This window comes from Danaus plexippus, chromosome 12 (assembly GCF_018135715.1).
Source record: "Danaus plexippus chromosome 12, MEX_DaPlex, whole genome shotgun sequence".
NCBI classification, from domain to species: Eukaryota; Metazoa; Arthropoda; class Insecta; order Lepidoptera; family Nymphalidae; genus Danaus; species Danaus plexippus.
Window position 1 is genome coordinate 5,795,014 of NC_083545.1, and position 24,256 is coordinate 5,819,269.

Consider the following 24,256-nt stretch of genomic DNA (forward strand, 5'->3'; position numbering starts at 1 on the left):
AACATAGTCAAAATTATGATTGATTTTGTCCTGCAATCTCATAAGCTTTAAGTCAAATATGTCCTAGTAACGCGTACTTTTAAGTTTATTTAGTTTTTATTATTTTTTTATATTACAATATATGCATATCACGATAATTGTTTTTACCTTTTTATAAGATAGACTGTTATGTAATTATAAATTTATATTATTAACTTTATTTAGTGGTTTTCAGCCGATTGCCCTTACCCTATTCCCACCCTTTCCTGCCATTTCCTTATTCCCACCCCTTCCTTTTCCTCAACAATCAAGGTTGGCAACGCATCCGCAACAACTATGTTACGGATGTCCATGGGCCACGGTCACTACTGCCCATCAAGTAAGCCGTCTGCTCATTTGCCGCCTTTAACATAAAAAAAAAATAGGACGCGGAATTGGAATAGAAGCTTCATTAACTTCAAAAATTAAAACTCTTTTTTATTTATACTGCAGCTTCGTTTATAATAATCAAATTGTTAAACATTTGTGATTTCGTATCTGTAAATGGTATTCTTGAAGTTTAGCAAGAATACAATTATCTTGGCCAAACGATTCAGAAATTTTCAACCATTTCGTCCTGATAGTCCTATTTGAAGATCCAAACTTTGTCATTCTCCGAAGACCTACTTTAGAAATTCAAAGTTACTTAGGGACCTATAAGGTCCACAAGTAAATCATAAGCCAACCAGCCAGATCTAAAGTTAAGGATATTGCTCGAAGAATAAGTACACCAGTGTTGAAATGGGCCAGTCACGTCTCTGGGCGGTTAAATTACATATAGAGTAAAAATGTGTTAGCAAAAAGGCCGCATTAAAATAAACTTAATGAATGATGCCCAAAAATGTACAGTCAATATGAAAAAGGTGATCGGCTGGGGTACGAAGCGGGCGGTTTAAGCCTGGGACAGTTTTCACACTATGGGGGCAGTCTACGTTTAGCAGTAATGGTGATAAGTTGATTTTATAATATTTTTTTAACGGATATTTTTAAACATTAAAAAGTCGTCGTTCGACCTACAGTTAAATTTTTAAACGAACTTCCCTGATCTTGACATAACAATTTAAATGACATTGACAGGTGACAAAAGTTCCCCGTCTTTTGCCTTCGTTTCTTTATTATTCGTCAACATTAAACAACCTTAGGTATTAATAAAAAAAAATGATAATATCTATTTTTGAGACGTAAATTGATAAGTGTTAATTAATATAAATTTTCGAAAAATCTGTTACGGGTAGTCATTAAAGTTACTAGTAATTTATTAAATTGTAATGTCTTTAGAACAAACTGCTTGTGATGGTAAGTGAAAAATCTATTAATTAGTGATTAAAAGAAATATTTTGGTATAAGTTTAAAAACTAAGATATTAGAGCATTCATGCCGGGAAAAACATATACTTTGTGATACGACTAAATATTAAAATACGTTTTTTCTAATGTTGCAAGCAATTCTTACAGACCTGAAGGCTTTTGAAAGACGGCTAACAGAGGTGATAGCATGTCTCCAGCCGGCTACAATGAGATGGAGAAGTTAGTACAGTTAATTAAAACTAATAATTAATTATATTTCAATAATATGTGGTACTTAAAACTTTAAACAACTTATTCTTCAGAGTTTTATTTTATAAAGCATCATTTTTACATTTTCCAGTTGTTCTTGCTGTGGTGTCTGTGTGTACAGCCATAGCCGCCTGGCATTGGCTGACTGATCCTCTTACTCCTGTGGTATCACTGACACAATCTCTCTGGAATCACCCATTTTTTGCATTTACGTCTACCTTTCTAGGTTAGTATATTCAAAATATATAAATATTTTCATGTCTATAGTAGTTCTAGACGCAATGCATTTGGTGCTATGTATTTCTAACTTTAAAAATTTAAAGGGTTTGCTTTGACTTTTAGTACAACACTTATCATAATGGCTATATTGGCATTCAATTGTTAAAATATGAATTGGTTCCAAATCAATATTGTATATGCACAATAACAAATCCAATATTTAAGTAAAGAGTGAGAAGAAAAGATCTCTTAAAAACTTCCTAAGCACATAATGCATGACAAAAAATTAAGAAATTTTAACATTCCTGTTGAATATTAAACAGATCGACTAAAAGTTATTAACTTTAGTCCAGGCAATAAATATGGTTTAATTATAGAAAGCACTGAAACTATATCCCAGAAATTGTAGGTTCATTTTTTTTTATATGAATCTTGGTGCTAGTGTTTAGCTTTGCAATTTTTAAATGGTAAAAAAATAGTACTTAATTGCCCGTGGATCTATCACAGCAACACTTAACAATCATGTGATTAATGTTGCCATTATTAATATTCCAGTTCTACTATTTATGACGGGAGTCCATAGAAAAGTAATCGCACCCAGCATTATAACGGCAAGAACACGTTCTGTGCTGAACGACTTCAACATGTCGTGCGATGAAACCGGCAAACTCATACTTAAACCGAGACCAGCAAATACTTAAATACATTTATTATAAAATAATTATAAAATATTGTTATGTTAAATAAAACACATACGGAGAGCCTATTTGTTTATTATATATAACTTTGGTGTGTTGATTATAAATAAATTAATGACAACTAAGAAAATATATTTATAATACATCTTAACTATATTTAAACGCAATTGACTTAAATTCAATAGTAATGAACGAATTTTTTCTAGAAAATCATTTCTGTTATAGTATTTTTTTTTTTTCATATAAATTGTTTTAAAAGTTAACAGATCACATATAAAGGATGTTTTTAAATAGAATTAATAGTAATAATAAGTAGTAAAACTTCATGTTGATTTTTCTCATAATTCAATATTAACCAAATTTATAATTATATAATAAAATTAATAGATTATCGTTATAATAGAATATTTGATGGATTCGTAACAATCATTCTAAGGACAACTGACAGTTAATTTTTAACAGTAATAAAAAATAATTTTAATGCATATATTATGTGGTTGAAAAGGGTTTTTCTTGTAACATAGAAAATATCAGAGTTAAACATCTAACGAGTGTCTATTATGACAAAATTTTCTCTTATTTTTAATACGAATCAAGTGATAGTTTTGAATTCAGGCAGTGGTAGGTAGGAATAACTAGAATTACTAATAAATTTACACTATATAATAATACATAAACAACACTTCTAACTACATAAACAACGATATTGTGCTAACTGTGCAATTTATACGAACTAATCTAACTATGAATATATAATACTTCATAACATCTAAACTAACTTATATTTGTGCTAGGATATACTCTGAAGACAACAAGTACAGCGAAAAAAATATTAAAATCTTGCATAGGAAAATCATTCATATATGTAAATAGGTAAATTAACTTAGTGTTTTAAATTTAGGTAATAAGTTACAGCAAATGATCAGTGGAAGACGTTCTATAGACTCAATCATACATCATTGTGCACAACGACTACACAGATTAAATATTCTGTATAGATAATATTTATATTAAAACATATATAAAATCCATTTAAAATTACTTTGTTAACATCAAGGCAGTGGTACATGCATAATTACATTACTAGTACTTACAGAATAATATATTAAAGGCTTCAGTTATGTCTTCATATTACCAGCCGTTTAATATAATTTTAATTTATTATGAAACAAGTATAGAAGTCACGTATAGTTCAGAGAATGTATTGTAACATATATATTTAAGACAAGAAAGATTGCACAATACATATGCCTATGCTATATAAAATATATCTACAACAAGTGGGTATTAAAAATTGTTATAGTTGTATCAATTCCTTTCATTAATCTTAAATTCTAATTGAGTAGTAAAAATGTTCTCAAAAATTTATTTCAACACTGGTTTCACTTATTGCACAATTTCTGTGGTAACCGATTATCATTATTTCAAGGCAGTTTTTTTTTTTATTATTTAATACATTTCATTTAATCTATAACATATCTTAATTTATTACCTACATTACAGTGACTCATATAATCTGTGACACCATTTACTAATAACCTTGCACAATTGTGGGGTAAGGGATAGATTTCTCAAAAATAACTGATCTGTAATCGCTTTAAAAGCATGTATAGTCTACATTCACAGATATAATCTGTGTCACTTAGAAAATTTTATTTTTTTAATACATTAAATATTTTAGTTATGCTTATTGTTTTAAATGTTAAATCGGTATAAATTTATAGCATCTCTTATACACAACGTATCATCAAATCACTATAGGCTACAACATTTAATCTACTTATACAATATTCGTATTGTGGCGTGATCTTTCGGTATTAGGATTTTTATATTGACGTTATATAAGCTAATGATTAATATAGTTATATAAATCGATATAAATATAAAAGATCAAGCTACAAAGAAGCAAACAGCGAAATAAATGCCAGCGAGAAATCCCCATTAGTTTATTGTCACATCAATCCCCACAACAACATGCAAGGCTTGAATGGTGTCCTCACGCAGCCAAAAGACTTCGAATGTTCCGTGGCGTGGATTGGCTGTTGAGGTGCTTTGTGGTGTATCTGAGAGCGTTCAAGAGAGGCTCAGCCTTCGGCGGCGGCTGCTGTTGAAGGAATTTAACGCAACCCTTCACATCCACTGATGATGAACGGCAGAAAGCGCCGGATGGGTGGACCCAATCGTACAGGATTATCAGACCGACCATCACTCGCAGTACCAAGAGAGACGTCTCTTCACGACTGAACTGGGCGACTAGTTTACTGTAAAAGTAAAAAGGCATTTACAATGGAGTTATTTTTAATTATAGCACGTTTGTTTGTGGTGACATAGCTTACAAAATTTTATATTCGCTAAATTTCTATGACGATATCTTTAGACAATTCATGATAATAACATTAATCAATTAGATTTTCGTAATGAGACTGACAAGAGACAAAACTTCTGACATTCCATGGTTTCCCCGTGCGGGTGCCGGCTCCATTTTGTATTTTCAATACATCGTATTTTATCGTAGGACTAAAACCATCCGACACTTATAGTCCACGAACGGAAGTTACTACTAACTTTCGCCCATAACAGTTTTTCTTGTGACCAAAATTTATGATTTAATGTACACCTGCTTTGAATATCTAGCTGTTGCTGGGGGTCCTCGTGAAATGGAAATGGTTGTAGCTATAACATAAACGTCGTGCGTTCAGTAACTTAATACTAGTGTGTATCGTGAAACGAAATATTGTAATTAAATAAAATATTATATGTATTAGAATTCTCATAGTTATTAATAGTGTAACATAAACATTTTGTATGGTGTCTTCGTTACCTATCATACGCGAAAATATATGAATGAAAATCCGTGAAGACGTGGAAAGGATACCAGCGTCCTTCGGACGGTGCGGTGGTGGAATTAAAGAAACAACATTTGCGAAGTTGGCTGTAAAAGTTTCGATTTAACATATTCTTGTTTGCATAATGAGATCTAAGATTTTCGCGAGTATTCATTTAAATGAAACTAGTGTTATTCGGATTTACTATTAAATAATAAAATCCGCGTAGTAAATCCGAATAACACTAGTTTCATTTATATTCTTGTTTGATATTATAACAGTCGAGACTGACATGTACGGACCCCAGCCGTAAAATGATAAAAAAACAAACTAATTTATTTTTTATTTACTAAAACTAATTTTTTTAAGGAATATAGTTGGAAAATTAAATTCAAATATAAGATGTAGAGCTATAATTTATCTACACGGACAGGTTCGAGGCCGTGTCTTTGGGAATGCTGTATCTCAGTTTCATTATTTTGTAAGCTATCGCACCTATTGTCGAAAACAAAATTGAAAGCGATATTACGCAGGTCGTAGAGTCGAGTCTCGCTCGTGTCTATGACTATTTCACTCTACATATATTTTAATATCAATTCTAGTATTAACCTGACATGTCCTTAACTTTAAAATCGTAATTACAAGATAGTATAGTTGGTAAATAACGCCTAAAACGACATAACAATTTATATTTAATATACAAATTTTTAAAAATTGTTCTTTAAGCGTATTTTCTGTATTATTTACTATAAACTTGAGTTATAACAGAGATGCTCCATTTATATGCCTCTATTTTAGTACGGAGGAAAACGCAGCTAGAGAACAACATCGAGGTTAAAACGATAAACGACATTTCAAAATAATGAAAATTTTCATTATAATTTCACTAAATACTTTAAAAAATATCTACTAATTTATTGGAAATAATTTATCAGCAGTTTTCTTAGTAATCAATACACAAAATTAAGACAAATACTAATGACGTCATCAGTATATTTTTGGGTTATTCTTGAACGTTTTAAATTATGCGTGAGTTTTGCAATATCAACTTAAATGCGTATGATTTAAGGTTTCTTATTCAATATATCTGGCGAACAGCCTAACATCGGTTGGCATTCGGGTTAACAATGCAAAACTCCTGCTGATTACTGATTGTGTATTTATTGTGTTTTCAATTAACAAATGTGCGAGAAGAAATCCGGTTAGAAATTTCATTGATTAAAATCACACGCCTTTTATCTCATTCGACTTAAAAATTTTCATAATTCTGTTGCAGTTTTTCTTAAACACGTTTTAAAGATATAGAATCTAAAAGCCACTAAGAGCCACTTTATTGTTCTTGAATGTTTTGTTGATCTAAACTAATTAAATCACTCGGATTTCGTTGCAGAATAAATCTCAAACGTTTTGTGCGATTCTAATTATGAATGTGTCATCGAGTTCTGTTAATGTTATCATTCAAGGCACATTGCTCTATTGTCACTCAATGGGAAGCCCGATTGGTGTAGCCCAGTCTGAACATTGTAATCATTAAAAATCAGCATAGAATTCTAAGCTATAGCCCATAGGAATACAGATTAAATTCGCTTAAACTTGTACAGCATGTGTCTCCCATCAACTGACTATAACCGAATACGTCTGATAAGGAAGTGCCTACGTCAGAGGACGGTTCGTGTTAAAAGCGGCACACCATATAGCATCTGATACATGATAAGCCATTATTGAAAATCGATTTGTCATAGTTTATCCAAATTATATGTCAGTATGATACGATACCTTTCGGTATTTATATTTATATACAGATGTTTCTTTGTATGGCTTCAAGACAAAAAAGGACTTAAGACTAAACAAATATTCGTTTTTGGTTGTACAAAAAAATATATAAATGTTCTAAGGGCAATTCATTTATATTATACAGACGTTGATATGTATTTGGTACGTATAATATTTTTAACAAGGAAGAAAATCATATTAATAGAAAGGGGAGCCTAGAGTATTTGATGAAGCATTATGTCATCACTGTCCTATCATATGTCGACACTTGACACTTGACCCCGGGCTAGTACATCACTATAATTCGCCCTTGCACGGCAATGAGGATGTCGACGTGCGATTCAGAAATGCATGCTACCAACAACATAAATGTAACATCTCTTATAAAATAAAATCTAAACACTGGCTCGATTATGTCCGATATGTCGTGAGGCTGAAGTTTAGAAGCTGCATTCATTCCAAACTTCAAGAATTGATCTTCCAGTGCAACAATGTTCAGAAAGTTGTGCACGAAAAGTTGCTAAAGGAAATGATTTGTGGTCACCGAAAATACACAGAGAATTTACATTCTCAGAATTCGATGCTTTAAAGGAATATTTTTTTTTTGTTTTCTGTTGATTCATGGAAAGTTTTGGAGGCAATTTACATTCTATTTTTAAAAAATTTCTTCACCTACCAAAAGTTGCATTTTCCCTACGTAACCTTCGCACAGGATAGTATCAACATATGTTTATGGATTTAACTGGAAACTCAACATTTTTAGTTTGACGATATAAACTTATAGTAAGGCTACTGAGGATGTAATGAGCGTGAGGATACTTACGGATTTTCTAACATCCTCAAGCAGACCTTCGCCATGGTGCTGAGTGTTTCTGTCGTGTTCTCCAAGTCCTGTTGATTGTCATTCACGAACTGGCTGGTCGCCTCTGACAACACTTTGAGCATTGGTGTCGCTTGAGCATAGAAAAGGGACATTCTGTTGGCCACCTCCGCGCCTATGTGGGGTTCTTCGCCCGGTGGAAGTTCAGCGTTTATCAGACCCCCTCGTGAAACTATCCGTCTGTAATAACTGAAGTCGTTCTGGATAGCTGGTGTCTTCATCTGAATTTTGTTGAAAATTATTCATGAAATTTAGTCCCATAAATATCCAAATATAACCAATGACAAAATATATATTTTTTAAATAATTTATACAATCTGATTTGAGGTTAAAAATACACTTTAAAATTAAAAAAAAATATATAATTTACAATTCAATAAACAATACAGTTAATCGGTCAGAATAAAACATAATAATAAAGTTATCTCGTGTTTACGGAGTTTCTGAGCGAGAATAGTTACGAATTTATTTATTTATTCTCAACCCACTTAACAAGAAAATAAACGGATCGGCTGTGAATCAGATTGCGGGCAATTCATACACATATTTTTACCTGACTCATTTTATTTTATATTTATTATGACAAACGAAATTTTTTAATACTGTGCATGATATAGGAACTACAACAAGACTTTAAAATTTTATTTTTATTAGTATAATATAATTAATACAAAAATAGATATATAGTTAACTACATATAATAATTGTCAAAAGTACAAATCTCACTCAAATTATTCATTGCATATTAATTATCTATGCACGATACGTTCAAAAATCGTCAAAATAAAACGTTGACCTACTTTCTTTGTTACAATACCACGGATAGCTTAGATCTTATATCAATAGAAATAAGGTCGTATTTCCGCTACGCTCCGTAAGTTAAGCGAATAACAGTTTACGCCCTACTTTGATGTTTAATCAAATCGGAACCGATACTCGGATTTGAAATTGGAACTCTTTGTGATATTAATAAGTACCTCCTTTATGTCAACGCATCCTTATTCCCCGTTTATTCGCTCAGCACTATATCCTGTGGCATCGGAGCGTTTCACGGACCATATAAGGCAATCAATAGACTTTCAAAAGCTTAAATTTAGGTTGAACAAGTTGACCATTCTAACCACTCAGTTTTAGCCAAGTAATGGATTCATGATATAATTAAGCAAAACTATATATTTTTTAAATAATCAATACATTTCTTAATTTTAATTTTAATTACAATTAATAGATAGTTTTTTATAAAAATATCACATGCGAATGCAATTAACAGAGCACTTTCAACAACAGAGAGGACGGTGTAATTTTTTTTTTTTATAAAAGGTTGCAACATCACGTTTAAAATGAAACTTATACGACATTTCATTTTATGTGAAGTGAAGTACAGTGCCATTTAATTTGCAACGTGAATGAAAATTTAAGATTCATTACACGAACATAATTCTTTTCCCACAAATATTAAAGTGCAATATTTATGTTTGTTTTTTTATACGTTGGAATTACTGAACCGAGTCCTACGTAAAACCAGATAAGTAGAGCTGTAAGTAGAACATGGACCACAAAGACTAAAAACGAAATGACGTAAGGATCAAGAAGGTCATATAGGTATAGAATAATCAAGTGTTTGATAAAAAAAAAAAAGATAGCTTTATTTATAAGAGATTTAATCGTCGAAGCGTTTATTTAATTTAAGGGTCGTATCAGCCAATGACATGTTTACATAATAATGACTGCTAGTATACAGCGGGTCTAACTAATAGCAATTGTATCAATTGATACGGGAACTGCATATACTAGATTTGTATATATATTATATACGTATGAATTTTACCGTGTACTTGATAATATTTGAACTCTCTATCTATAGATAAATGGAGATAAGATGAGATAGTAAATAAATTAAAGAGGCTCGCAAATTGTTGTGTTACACGCTATGCAATGGGAATCGTCTTAAGTTTTGAGATCATCGGAACTATTGTGTGTTGGAATGATTTAAATCAAGCTTGGATTCATTCAGATGATTCATTTAATTGTTCTTTAATTACAATAGTGTAATTAGTTGTTTCCATAACAGGTGTTTGTTGCCGCGGAAATAGTTTATAGATATTACAATAACAATCAGATTTTTTATACTACAAAGAAAACACAAAGAATATATATCTATGTTAATGAAAGTGGAAGTGTCTGTTTGTAATTTCAAATTGACATATGTTTGAATTGAAAATTTTGATCAGTCTGTCTGTTGGTTCCGGCTTATCTCTAGAACGGCTGAACCAATTTTGAAGAGAATTTCACTCTCAGGAAGGCAATGTCATAAGGAGTAATTTAGGCTTTCAATTGGCAGGAAGGTTTCAGTTCGATAACATGTTCGTTATGCTATTACTTTAGGGCCTTATTTTGTTCAATTTAGGGCCGTTCTTCAAAATAACTTTTTTAATCGAAAGGTCATTGACTTGAAATACCTACTGTTTATTTTTGATAAATTCGGAGTAAACGTCATAAAGACGATAACATGAAACTCAAAAGAGGTGTAATACGCGAGCAAAGCCGCAGACGTAAGTTAGTTATATATAATAATATAAAATAAATTAATCTGTATATGAAAGTTTTATACCGACATAAGGAATTCATAAAAGATAAATTAATAAGTTCAACATCTCTTCAGATCTAGGCTTTGATAAATTCTAGTGTCGAACAGGTCCTATCCGGAGGCCTGACACTTGATCTAGGTCTCGTTAGAGCGACATTATCTATTACATAATAACTTTACAATCTTACAAATATTTTTAATGCATGCAAGTTCATAAAACAAGTTAAATTGCACAGAACTTAATTTAAAAGCCACATTGACTGAGTTATAACAAGCGAGAGAACCAACTCGATCAAATTTGCATAATCATTTTGCAAGCACATTGTATAGACGTCGTAAACATGAAAAGCAAAAATAATTGCAACTACTGAGAAAAAAACACAATGTAAGTGATACTGACAAGAGATATATTTTACTGGTTGACTACTTACTTTGTGTTCATCGAATTTCAGAACAAACTCTAAAATTTCAGCGAATTGTTTGACCAAGGCCTGCTGTTGCTCCAAATGCTGTGTGGGACTCATCGCTCCCCCGACCAGAGAGCCCAGTAAGCGTGGTACCACCTGGAAGACATTAAATAAGTATCAATACCGGTTAATATAACCGTAGTATTAAATGGGAACATTTTTATTTTGGTAAGATGGAAAAACAAAACTGAAAACTGCTAGCTAAAGTATTAATGTTCTTTACCTACATAAAATTTGACTGTCCGTTTGTGGTTATATATATGTATAAGGATTTCGTAAGCGCAATAGATAGAAAATATATTATAATAGTATAATCTTAATAGCTTTTCGTTCAAAAATGGATGTTGATGTTTAAAGAGACTTGTACTGTAAATGAGAAAATTTTAGAAAACCAAAATATAAACCAGCCTAATTTGAACAGAATCATGTATTAACATGAGTAGTAAGTAAAACGCAGACAAAGTCGCGTCAAAAAAATAGTTACAACAATTTACCAAGGGTAGGCCGGTATCTGAGAATACGCGAAATAAAACCCAGTCTAATACGTATTCTTTAAAAAACGATAAAATACAAACAATAATAAAAATACGCACAAAGACGAGGGTAGAACATAGTTACGAAAAAAAATGCGAGCAGTTAATTCCAGAGGAATTGTTGATTGCTGCACAGTGAAATATGTTTCGGAATGGCAAACACAGTTTTTGTTACATGTTCTGTTATAACAGACATCGTTTGCTGGACGTTTAAATTTATATCGGAGTATATGTGGAGTTTCGTGACGTGCAGCGATTTAGTAAGGTTGAATGAACCGAGTGGGAATTTAAAGGCAGAAACGTTACAAGAAAACCGACTAAATAAAGTTACACGTTGTAACCAAAATCTTCGCATATGATAATGTCAGTGTAGGTTTATGAAAAACCGGAAACTCTCCGTAAGTGGTGTGACATTGCCAACTCGTGGTAAGGCAGGGATTATGTACGTCATATGAATATTGTCACGAACGACGGTGTTAGCATCTATTTACGTGTTCAATAATCGATATCTTCATACGCAGTTTAAATGAAGCTGGCGCTAATCAGTCCACTTGAAAACATCTTGATTTATTATTATATAGTATTCAGTTTCACATATATTATTTATATGACAATTTTTAAAACATAAATTTAGTCATTGTTCACTAGCTTTGTGATGTTTGATTTCTTTGAGCGCAACACTTTGTCAATTTGGGTCATAGACAGAATTCTAATTTCAAACTATATATACATATTTTTTTTAACATTCCAATTTAAACTGGCCAAGCATAATAACCGATCCTTATTTGACCCACAGAGAAAAGGTCGTCTGTTCAAAAAATAAATTCGCACGCTTAAATATGAATATTGATCGCCTCGAATTAGAAAAAAGGTTCATATAATAAGTATGTAGTTCAATAATGTCGATATTAAAATACTGTAAGCAGGTTTACTTAACACAAAAAAATGGCTGAAATTAAAAAAAAAAAGTTGTCTATTTCAAAGTTTAAAAAAATAGGATCAAAAGTAAACTCAGTAATACTGAGTACAAAACCCGAACTTCCCAGCGACTCCGTCCGCGTGAACATCAGAGTTGTACTTGGAGAGAAATGTATAAAATGTTTTAAAAAAAATTGTGCTGATTTGTAAATCTAAATCGTCCGAGAATCCACCCAAATGCATAGAAGAAAATTCGTTCAAATCCAATCCAGCCGTTTATGAGGAGTTCAGTGACATACAAACATAAAATATTTATATATATGAAGATGTATTAAGGTTACATTAATTATTTTATAACAAAAATATAAACAGGTAAAATAGCGCGAACCAAAAACACTCTGTTTCGTGTCCATAGTGACCGGATGTTATTGTTCCCTACGTTAACATTCCGCTGTTAATTCGCACTTCATTTATAATATCGATTCCTCATTATCGATACTTATATTTTTCACACTAACATTGTTTTAACATAGTTCAAGTGACAGGCGAATATGTATAAGCGTGTCGTTAAGTTGATTTGCATGCTACAGGAAGGGCATGTCCAATAGATTGTGTTTTAAGTTGCGTTCACACCTCGTTAATGGATTTATGTATTAGTTCTTGGTCATTGCGATTTAGAGAAAAAAAAAGTAACATTATAATATAGCCATGAATGAATTTAAGCTTTGCATGTTATTCGTAATAAATTTTCTTTACATTTTCAACTTAAATCATTCAACTTTCTTGATTCCCTCGACCTAATTAAAGTTTTTATCCACGCCTGTTGGAGACGGGCCTTGTTATGTACAATCCGGTAAAGACAATGGATCCTTATAATTAAGGTTGCTCAGAAGATTTAATGTCTTACAGCATGAAAACTTATTGGATTTTTGAGGATTTTTTTTTAATATATTTTATAATGGCCATAACCTAAAACCTGGCTGATTAACGTTATATAATGATGCGTTTAATATTTGCAATGACTTTTTTATCTGTATTTTTGTATTTTTCACCTGTCCCCGTTCGGATGTTTAAGTTAATATTTTAATTAATAGCTCTTTAAAAATCCGCTGTGGAAATATAAAAATAATGAAGATATTATTTCTATATTCTTGAATAAATATTAAATAATGTTATTTATATAATATGAAGCATTCGTTTTTAATTTTTTTAACCTCTTAAAATGTTTGAATCACAATATATTTGTACACATAATTATATATAATATGTATGCAGACATTCATCCTACTGTAACAAGTTATATTAACTGAAGCAGGACATTAATTGGTCACAAATCATTAATTAACAATCACATCCGATAGACTTCATAATATCTTGCTTTGTTAAAGTAACTTACATATTAAGCGAAATTAATATAATTTTAATATTATAACAAAATTTACAGACAATATGACATTAAATGTGTATTTTATACAGTTATATGTATAAGTTATCCTTTATAATTTGAGTAATAATAGGTATGGTGTCGCTGAGTCACATATTACGAGGTGAGTCACGTGTCGCTCGCATCCCGATGACGTTGAGGCTCAGAAATAAGAAACTGTCCCGTGTGTTGCGGTTATCCTGTTATTTGGTCATATTCAAATTAGATCACTTCTAAAATAAATACAATCATAACATGGTATTTTCTTAAAAAGAATGAATTTTTCAACGTTCTGCGACATGAATAATTAAATTAATTTGTTTAGTAATAATTTTTGATGGTTTGATGTATGGCTATATATAGGTATATTGTAACCACGAAAGCATACAGTGAATTTAGTTTCAGATGACGTAATGCGCCGTAAACGGTATAATGGCGATTTGAACACGTGTTCACAGCGGGGATGTCTGACTGGCTCCAGATAGTTGGGTCATAGCTCCTTAACAAGATCCGATTAATCATTGATCTATTTCTCAGAGCCGGCTGTAAAATTTGGATTTTGTAATTGTATTTATTTAAATTATGTAAATATTGTTTAATATTTATTTGATTAGCTCGTTACCGGATAAGTGAAATACAAAAAATCGGGCGAACCCTTTTATTATCCTTATTTATAAACAATTCAATCCTTTATATAAAACAGAGTTTATTGCCTACCAAATTTACAATCTTATTCTTTTACAACTTTATTGTCTTACATCGCCAAGTATTTTTAGGGTCCCGCATTAACAAGACGGTATCAATTCCGTAGTTCTAGAGTGTAAAAAATCTTTATATTTGTGCCGAAATTTTCTTGTTTGCCAATAATTTATTCGTATCTAATGAGGCTGATTATAATCAATCTACGATGCATTTTAAGGTTGGTAAAATGACGTTGGTAAATCGCATGTGACAGATGATCAAAATGTTATATATATATATATATATATATATACTATATGATAAAATAAAACTAAACAACGGATAAAAATAAAGATGTCATTATAAACGACGAAAGCGCTGTATTATTTATTTTTAAAATCACGTCTGATTGTTACTTTTATTCATAACACGTATATTTAATGTCTATCAGAGAGGAAATGGAATAACTTCAATCATATATATTTTATATCAGTAATTAAATATGAAAATAGAAAATTTTAACAGTATGTTGTTATTTTTGAGTTGTTTGAGTTCAAGGAAAATTATGAAAAATCAAACATACATTTAAATATTCACATTTGTTAATTATTATGTCTCTCTTTTAATATGATTACTGAAATTTAGTATTTTTTAACTGATAAAATGATTTTGATTAACGTAATATAAGAGACAAAATCTGGATAAAAAAGTAATTAAAAATGTTGATATTATTTAAAATTCTTTCATGAAATCGCTATTATCCAGATTCAAAAATATTATTTTTTTTAACTATTGACACTTTAACAGTGTTCGTATGTAATTAGATCGTTTTAGATATTATAGGTATTGTATAAAAAAATCAATATTGAATAATAATATGTAATTATTGTAATAAAACTAAATTACAGATGTGCCTTGCAGATGAAACATCAGAGTGGGCGTTTGCATTGAGATAAATTACGCACAAATTTATCTCTGTAATAAAAAAATATCGTATTTCATAAACTTTATTAAGTGGTATAATGTACACACGTCTTTTACTAAGACATGTTAACATTAAGGATAATCTCACTAAGGGTTGGAATCGTCATTCTAAAATCTATAGTTTCATTATATTTAAGTCATAAATCATTGGCGTTACGAATCCATAGCCCGCGCACACAGAGAGCGGTCAGGAGTTCCGAGTTCCGCGTTCAGCAGAATATACAGAGTCTATAAACAAAAACCGTCAAACTGTTGTTTATATTGGAAACAGTGACTAGGCCAAGATGTAACTGTGGAATCGACTGAATAAGCACGTGTTTAATAAAATTAATTTAAACTCAAGAATCGTAAATCAACCGAGCCGATAGAGTTAATGCAATAACGTATTAATCGTATCGAAGAAGCTGAGATCTTACTAACATTTATATTATTGGAGATAAAAAATGTTTATAATGACACAAAAAGATACATAAAACTAGATAAATTTAATGAAAACCTAAATAAAAGTCATGATTTTGTTTAAACTGAAAAATAATTATCGCAATCGATTGAGAATTTAATGGGACGGAATTTTCTTTTCCCTGTGGGGTTCATTCATGTAAACTATACGAAATTAAAAAAAAAAATGTAAAATTGTAACAGATACCGACCAACTCAAAGATCTGGTTTGTACAAAAAGTTGTAATAGTAATTTTACATAATTATTAATAATTTGATCACAGTACGTTCATTTCATTTGTTGAGGCTTCACAACAAGTAAGTAACAAATCAAACACTAAAAATAAAACCAAAATGTGATGATATTTGGTTTTAATATGAATTCTCCTATTATTATTCTCCAGTATGTTATCATTCCTATAATATATAGAATACACCTGTACTAAACATAAAGAAAAAATGTGACTGACATTATCCAAAATTTATGCATAGTCAAAAATTTTCTTGAACACGCTAGACGATTTATATTTATAACAGAATCAATCGCATTTAATTCCAATTCAGAATCTATCGGTTTTGATTAAAAGCTGAGCTAAATTAATTTAATACAAACGTCAGTTTAAAAGTCTCATACATGCATATTATAATGTACACTCTCCGAACCCATGTCCCAGTTTGAAACCTTAACGGTTGAGCAGTTCATCACAATTGGAACAGATATAGTCCATGCCCCAGATAAATCCTTAGGCGAAAACCAAAACTAAAACGACGTATGAAAAGCAACAAGTAAATAGATTTAATTAGGTATAATAGCGTTTAAGTTGCCAGCATTTGTAATATGCAGTTGTTACTTAATTAACACCATTTGTCATCCAATTGCGAGATTTGTGATGTTATTTAGCGGCATGCGATAACAAAACGCGGGAGAGTGTGCCGTAAATATCTCGATGTCTTACTAAGATTGTTAACATGTGCTTTGACGAATCGATAGAAATTTTAATTTATCATTCAAATTTGGATACAACTTATGTTTAAAGATCTCTGTTGTAAATATAATTTTATTAACCGTATTTTTCATTGACATTTATATGTCACAAAATCAGATATGAGCATCGGGCTTAATAGCATAAAAAGGAAGGTATACAATTTGCCTTTTAAAAGAAAAAAATAACATCTACTTCAGTAATCAACGATTTATAATTGCAACACAGATGCTTTCTAATTGGCTGTATGAAAACAATAATTAGAAATGTCTTATCTGTGGTATACCTGGTCCTATAACGTCATGCAAGCCAGCATCTCGAGTGCAACGTACCGCATGCGGCATGCACCATTAATTTGGTTCCGCAGAACGGTCATAAGCCAGACACACAAGAAACGAGAAGTTTGTTTTTGTGATAAAATGCTTTTTAAGTGTGTACTCGTCTTTATATCTGATGTATCTTATATTTACATAATAAATTAATAGTGTTTCATGTTTATGATTTTTACCAATCAATTAATTATCTATTGTTGTGTTAAACTTATAATAGATGTAGACATAATATAGTGGACTATACATTATGGTTTGGTGATAAAAACAATATATATATTTATAATCAAAGTTTTTCATTTTATATTTCTCACATACTATTAATTTCCACCCTCACAAGCTAAGCCTGCAATACACCAATCAAAGCGTCTCTATGACGAACCTTTGACCGACATGAGCCAACTACAAAGTTATAAACCCTGTGAGGTCTTTACCTTAATATAGTAACGTATTTGATCCAACCGTTCATGATATTATACAAGTGTAATTGTTGAAAAAAATTATAGTAACAGATGATAACATTTTTTAAGTATCTGTATATGTATCTTTGACAGTTCGTATGGACGTTAAACAACGTTCGAACACATAAAATTAAGGTCGAATTACACAACAAGAAAAAGAAGCGGGGAGGAAATTGATACGACTATTGTTATGATTTTACTGCGGTTTGAGCTAGGTGTGTCCCACAACGGTATGTCTGTTTGAATATACTATTATAATATCCCTAAATACCTGTAAGTATATAAGGGTATCGACGTCTTTAAATTATAATATGCAACATGAAGAGCACATGTTTTATTGGGTTCTGTTTTACGAAAACACCTTTTTGTAGTCGTATAGATTATATACAATTTTTAAGACGTATTTAAGGTTGATAGTTAAACGTATATAAGCACCTGCTGATGAAATAGGATAGGTACGGACCATACGTTTTGAGCCACCACCTGCTTCTCTTATAAGTGAGTTGCACGTTTGTATACGTATTATAGTATTTATATACGTATTTTTATGGTGACTCCTATTATTTTTTAGTGCGACGTGGCTTGGCTGTACTTAAGGGTACTTGTTTTAAATAGCCATAGCTGTGCCATTTAAGACACCCAACAAAAAGGTAAATTAGCCCGGTGCATGGGATAATTACGTAGCTTTGCACCTGACCTGTAACTAAGTACGGGTTTTTGGTCATATATCAACTTTAATACTATCATGTACTAATATTTATGAATGAAAAACCGAATACTGTGCTAGTTATGATGACATAAATGTTTATATGTATGTACATAACGCTTTATTAGTTTGATATATTAATATAAATTTGTATAAGCAAACTACACATATATATATGTCATTACATATACATATATAGTGAATAAAATATTCCTTCTTGATATTTATGTAACTTTTCTCGAGGTAGAGTTGAAATGTCCAACAACTCTCGTACATAAATGATTACACATCAGCTGGTTTTGGCTACGTTTTTTAAATTGTAGTCATACGAACAGCGCAGATGTTTACATTTTATTTGAAAATACGGAGTTATTTAAAATATACATTTCACGAGTCTTACTTATGTCTTGAGGCAAATAAAATTATATTTTGTAATTCATTCAAGTAATAAAGTTTATGTAACACAATTCATGACTAACATATTATATATAAAGTATCTTAAAGTACTCACATCACTGGGGACATAGACAAGTCGCTGTCAATATCAGCTGATCACGTTTGTTTACGAGATTGTTAAATTCTATTGAAATGAACTATATACATATTATATAATAACAATATTTAAAATTTTTCATTTTGTAAACTGATTGATGCAAAAGAAAAAAACCAAATATGGAAATACCTATCATATGGATAATGGATAACGGTTTTTGAAAAAGGCACGAGTGAGTAGCTGTGTAAATTTGATAATTGAATTCCTAACCAAAGGGATCGATCAAAGTGGGTAGTACGACAAAACGCCAATTTCACATATAAGGACCAAATATAATACATAGATATTTGCTTATAGTTTTATAACATGAATATATATATACATATATATAGTATATCAAAGATAACTTATAAACTGTAAATGGTTGATCCAAATAAGGCGCACTGAATGCGTACAGACTATTGTCAGGCAATACGAAGAAGTTACTCACATCCAGATTGTTCGTGTTTAAGATATGTAAATAGGTAATCGAGTTTCGCGAAGGCGACATTAAAATGAACAATATTTTACGTCTGCTTCTATTATTTAATATTAACTACTAACTACTAAGCTATACCTTAGAGATTTATATGAATAGAAGTAACTTATATATAAAATAAGAATATATAAATATATATACCTCAGCACCAGTGAGGCAGGAACTCGCGTCTTAAACCTTGACAACTTCGGTCTTGATTAAAACAAAGCACTGATTAATTCATCAGATTAAAGAAAGCCTTTTCATTAATTAAATCAAGTGGACTGAATTTATATAAAAACAAAATATTAAAGGTTTAATAAAAATTAACTTTCTGTTATTTAGACGAGACTCAGAAACGTTACATATTTCTAAAAATCTTAACAATTCGACTGATATGTCATAAGATTAATTGGATAGTTTTATTATTTTACGAGCGGCTAGAGAAAAAAAAATTAAATAGGCTGTGCTATTTTGGTACGATAAGAGCTATCAAAGTTGTAGCTGGTTGGATTCCGTCCAAAAACATTTTCACCGTAATTACAATAGCTGTTTCCGAACGGAACGAAGGAGGTTTACATAAATCACGTATATGAATATTTTGTTTATTTATATAGTCAGCGATTTGTTTATTAACAATACAATCTTAATCGTAGAAATAGCGAATTGCTTAGTCATAGTTATAGCTAACTCATTGAGAGAATATGTTTCCCATGTAAAACATGCATTTCTTGTTAAAGCCCGACTTGTTATGGAGTTATTTTAAAATTATTATGTTATAAAAATTATATATTTTATACTATTTTTTTTCTTTGTTACTTAGTATAATTTTTATATATTTTTTTATTAATATCGTCATCATACACTGCAATGTATTTTATATAAATTTATATATATATATATATATAGATAAAAGTCGATCGTCTTTTCTTTATTTTTCATCTGACAGTAAGTTTTTGTAGATATGTTATCTCTTTTCTTATTAATTTGCGATGGAAAAGTAAGTAAAATTGGAATTGTGTAGTGAGAATGAGGACGTGATCATCTTCCAGCGTCGTGAGATTCGAGTATTTTGACAACAGCTATTTGTATCTAGTTAACAAGTTCATTAAATGTTAGTAGACACCGCACTGATGTACGAGTACGTTTGTAGATGGTATTACGTTTTGTTTTCGTTTTACATGAGATATTAATCCTACACAGGGTGTATGAAAGAATAATTGGAACGAAATTCTTTATTATTTTTTTTGTACAACGCAAAGGAGGTTTTCTTTTGAGTATAGAGCTCCACTTTGTTAAAGATTCTTGCGAGAAAAGGAACTTCTTTGTCAGTTCAAATTAAACCTACACACAATTTGTATCTGCTTAAAATAGTTTGATGATACGTAAGTTATATATGATAGAAATATTTACTATATATGAATTTTCGATTTGTTAGTAATCAATAATTTAATAAATCACGTTCGTTGGTATCAAAGTTTAGAAAATAATTAAGTAGAATTATTTTACTTACGAGATATTGAATTTTTATAACGTGACATTAATATTGACATATTTCAAGATTACGATAAGCGCTTGAAGAGTAAAACAGCCAATGAAATATATCATCAAGGGATTGGAAATGCAAGTAAAGTATAGAGATAAGAATTATTACGTATAACTCTACATATTGTATACAATTTACTGTATTTTGAAGAAAAAAAAAATGTATATATATACTTCATGATATACATAACAAACAAAGCCAATGTCCTCATCGTCCCCAAAGGATACATTGTACGTCATTTATAAATGATATTCTCACGCGCTGTGACTGTTCGCTCGATTGAATGATTGTCACGGCCAATACCGTTGGCAATTACGTTTGAAATAAAAATATCTCCGATGTGAACTAAATCAAACATAACAACGACAAAAAAAAAAAAATTATATCATCGAACTAAAAATAATCGACCATAGATTTCCGAACGTTTTTTTATAGACGTTACCTTTTGACATAAATGTAATTTTTAATTTTTATTAATGTATTGTTAGATGGGATTAAGATTTGTTCTGTGTCTGCATTGCGGCCGCTACTGCGGATGTTGATCGTGAGCAACATTTTATTGCAGCCGAAGTGTTTTTTTCACACCAATACATATAAATATTGTCAGTTAAATTTACACAGAACTCTAAAGGCTTGCGGTTTTATTGTTTGTTGTTGTCAATGATTCATGGTTCAATGTGTGTAATAGAAGTTTCGATTGTAACAGTGCTTATATTTATGTCCGTCCGTAACATTAACGACGGTGATTTACATTTAAAATATTGTACATTTAACTTACATTATTTTTTTTATTAGACTGATTTTCGTAATATGAAAATTCATGTCTTGATTAAATATAGCATTGAATTTATGTGTAAAATCAATTGTTAGCAGATATTTTTTGTTGTGTGATTTAAAAACCTCAAAAAAAGTCGGGTAAAACTTACTAGTTTTATGGACCAATTCATTTAAATCCTATAAAGATTAGAAGAGTGAAAATTACCCGGCTAACTTGTTTGTGTCCATTTATATTTTTAATTTAAAAACAACACACACTTAACATTATACAAACGACACATTCACTTTATTGATTAAATTATGTGTATTAGCTTGTTTACAATATGGAATTAATTAATCTAGGTATATATTAAAAAAAAAAAAAATTTAGCATTTTTTTTATGTTATTTTAAAATAATAAAAACAATTCTGGATGCTTTTAAGCAAACTTAAACGAATAAATCGTCATTATTCCATAACATTTATATAGTCACGATGATTTATTACGACGGATACATCATGTAAATAACACATCTTATAAATAAACCACAAAAATACATTGGTTAGACCACTGGAGAGGATATAGTGGGTGGCAAGCTTAAATAAGCCGATATATGTGTGCACTTAGCTCAATAAATGTCCTAGACATATATTCTACACTTCTACAGTAACATATTATTTAATAATAATTATTCATATAGCATTTATTTAAAAAAAAACACATAGACATAATATTTATACATAAATTATATGTATGTATCTGTTTTAAAATCTTTGTAATAAATAAAATGGCTTCAGGAAGTTTGCTGTACACATTTATGATAACTGGTATCTTTGGAGAGTGTTATCTTTACTTGTTACATTAATCACAACTGATAAGGATAAACATCCTCTTGATAATACACCGAAATACCATCCTACCATGAAATTATTTGTTTTTTTATCTTATATAGCAAAATAGTGTAAATTAAAAAATATATATATATTTTTTAATCTATTGTATTTTATACTTTTACCTTGTTAATATTGCAGTATTTTAATAGTAAATTAATCATCGAAAATAAATAGACATGTATGATCCCTCACAATTTAATATGAGGGTATGTTAAATATTTTTTCATAATACAAACTGTTTTTAAATCATATATATGGGATATTAAATGCGGTATTAATAACTCACCCGTTGCAATTCTAATGAGTGGCTATAAAATCGCAGCAATTTATCAACCAGGGGTTTAACAGCGCGCCAAGCCCTTTCTTGAGTTATAGTCGAAGGGTCAGCTATAGCTTCTCTAATTTCTTTCCCGGCTCCTTTGTAGCATTGTATTTCTTCTAAAATTTTATCCGAATCTATTAAAACTCTTTGTACCTCTTCGTAAACATTACGTTCCGTATCTGTGGGCGCAGCGTTTTCGAAATCCAAGAATATATCGTAACGGGGTGAGGAACAACAGTTTGATTCGTCACGGGCCAAAAGACTCAATAATTTACCCATTTTGTTTTGTTTTAAATCACAATTTACTTAATATATTATAAATAACTCCTGGAAAGCATCGATAGCATTGCCCAGTTCTTTTGTATTGTAAAATATTTGTTTAAAATATAACAATTGTAATATCAAAAAAAAACTTCACAGTTAATTCATAACAGTTTAAAAAAGTGTCATTTAAATTAATTAAACAATAATTATTTAACACTACAACCGTTCTCCACTGATAATACCCCACCAACTGAATTGACAGTGACTGACGAGTTGACGACCACCACCCGCCCGATAAATTAACGTTCAGAAATATGTATATTTTATGTTTAATTCGTAAATCTTATTTAGTTTTATGTATTTTTATTTCATTACAAAGATAAAAAAATATTTTTTATATAACCTTACCTAATCGAAAATAAAATATATGTTCACTGTTTTATATAAAAATCGTTGAATTACACGACACAACGTGCTAGAGGAAATTTAATGTATTGTGGGATCAATAGATGGCGACTTATGTGTTTAAAACCAAATAAAATTGTATACTAATTTGAACAAAACTAAAAGTTTTCATCTTCGTAAGATATTTACGTATTCTATGTCAAAATATTGAATTTCAGAATTTTCAATACTATTGGGATGACACGGATTTTTATATTTGATTTATTTTGTCGTGATATGTAACTACATTAGTCTTAAGTTTTATCGAAATAATAAATATTCATAAGTTTATTCAAAAATATTTAAGTAATAAAATATTTTGCAGAGCTTTATAAAAATATTAAATTGGATATCTTGAACTATTATATCGCTTTTATTGACAAATTAAAACAAGACTAAGTTTTCAGGCATATTTATTTGTTCTTATGTGTAACATCGACATTTAACATACGAATTTAATTTACAAATAAAATTTAGATTTTCTATTTACAATTCTTTTAATGATTCTGTTACGTCTACAACATTAATTCATATTATATTT

General features: G+C 30.2%; 2 protein-coding genes across 3 annotated transcripts; one reads left to right on the forward strand and one right to left on the reverse strand.

The window, feature by feature from the left end:
- The first annotated feature begins 1,098 nt into the window (after nucleotides 1-1,098).
- Nucleotides 1,099-2,555, forward strand: LOC116772404 (nuclear envelope phosphatase-regulatory subunit 1). 2 transcript variants are annotated; one of them, XM_061522251.1, is made up of 4 exons: nucleotides 1,099-1,314; nucleotides 1,461-1,544; nucleotides 1,666-1,800; nucleotides 2,349-2,555. In XM_061522251.1, the coding sequence occupies exons 1-4, from the start codon at nucleotides 1,287-1,289 to the stop codon at nucleotides 2,492-2,494; spliced, it is 393 nt and encodes a 130-aa protein (XP_061378235.1). In that variant the 5' UTR covers nucleotides 1,099-1,286; the 3' UTR covers nucleotides 2,495-2,555. The 2 variants fall into 2 exon arrangements, with proteins under 2 accessions (XP_061378235.1, XP_032520484.1); XM_032664593.2 differs by having other exon boundaries at nucleotides 1,101-1,314; nucleotides 1,473-1,544.
- Nucleotides 2,556-3,866: 1,311 nt separating this feature from the next.
- LOC116772426 (CYFIP-related Rac1 interactor A) lies at nucleotides 3,867-23,534 on the reverse strand. The gene is made up of 4 exons (XM_032664621.2): nucleotides 22,972-23,534; nucleotides 10,988-11,119; nucleotides 7,913-8,190; nucleotides 3,867-4,752 (listed from the first exon to the last, which is right to left on the reverse strand). The coding sequence occupies exons 1-4, from the start codon at nucleotides 23,284-23,286 to the stop codon at nucleotides 4,488-4,490; spliced, it is 990 nt and encodes a 329-aa protein (XP_032520512.1). The 5' UTR covers nucleotides 23,287-23,534; the 3' UTR covers nucleotides 3,867-4,487.
- Nucleotides 23,535-24,256: the final 722 nt, after the last annotated feature.

What these genes read in the sequence shown, in the direction of transcription:
- LOC116772404 (XM_061522251.1), top strand. Translation starts at nt 1,287, where the DNA reads ATGTCTTTAGAACAAACTGCTTGTGATG. An exon ending in AGAACAAACTGCTTGTGATG is followed by an intron (nt 1,315 to 1,460) that starts GTAAGTGAAAAA and finishes TAATGTTGCAAG; the next exon opens with CAATTCTTACAGACCTGAAG. An exon ending in GGCTACAATGAGATGGAGAA is followed by an intron (nt 1,545 to 1,665) that starts GTTAGTACAGTT and finishes TACATTTTCCAG; the next exon opens with TTGTTCTTGCTGTGGTGTCT.
- LOC116772426 (XM_032664621.2), bottom strand. Translation starts at nt 23,286, where the DNA reads ATGGGTAAATTATTGAGTCTTTTGGCCCGTGACGAATCAAACTGTTGT. An exon ending in TGAAATTCGATGAACACAAA is followed by an intron (nt 8,191 to 10,987) that starts GTAAGTAGTCAA and finishes AACAAAATTCAG; the next exon opens with ATGAAGACACCAGCTATCCA. An exon ending in TTGAGGATGTTAGAAAATCC is followed by an intron (nt 4,753 to 7,912) that starts GTAAGTATCCTC and finishes TTACTTTTACAG; the next exon opens with TAAACTAGTCGCCCAGTTCA.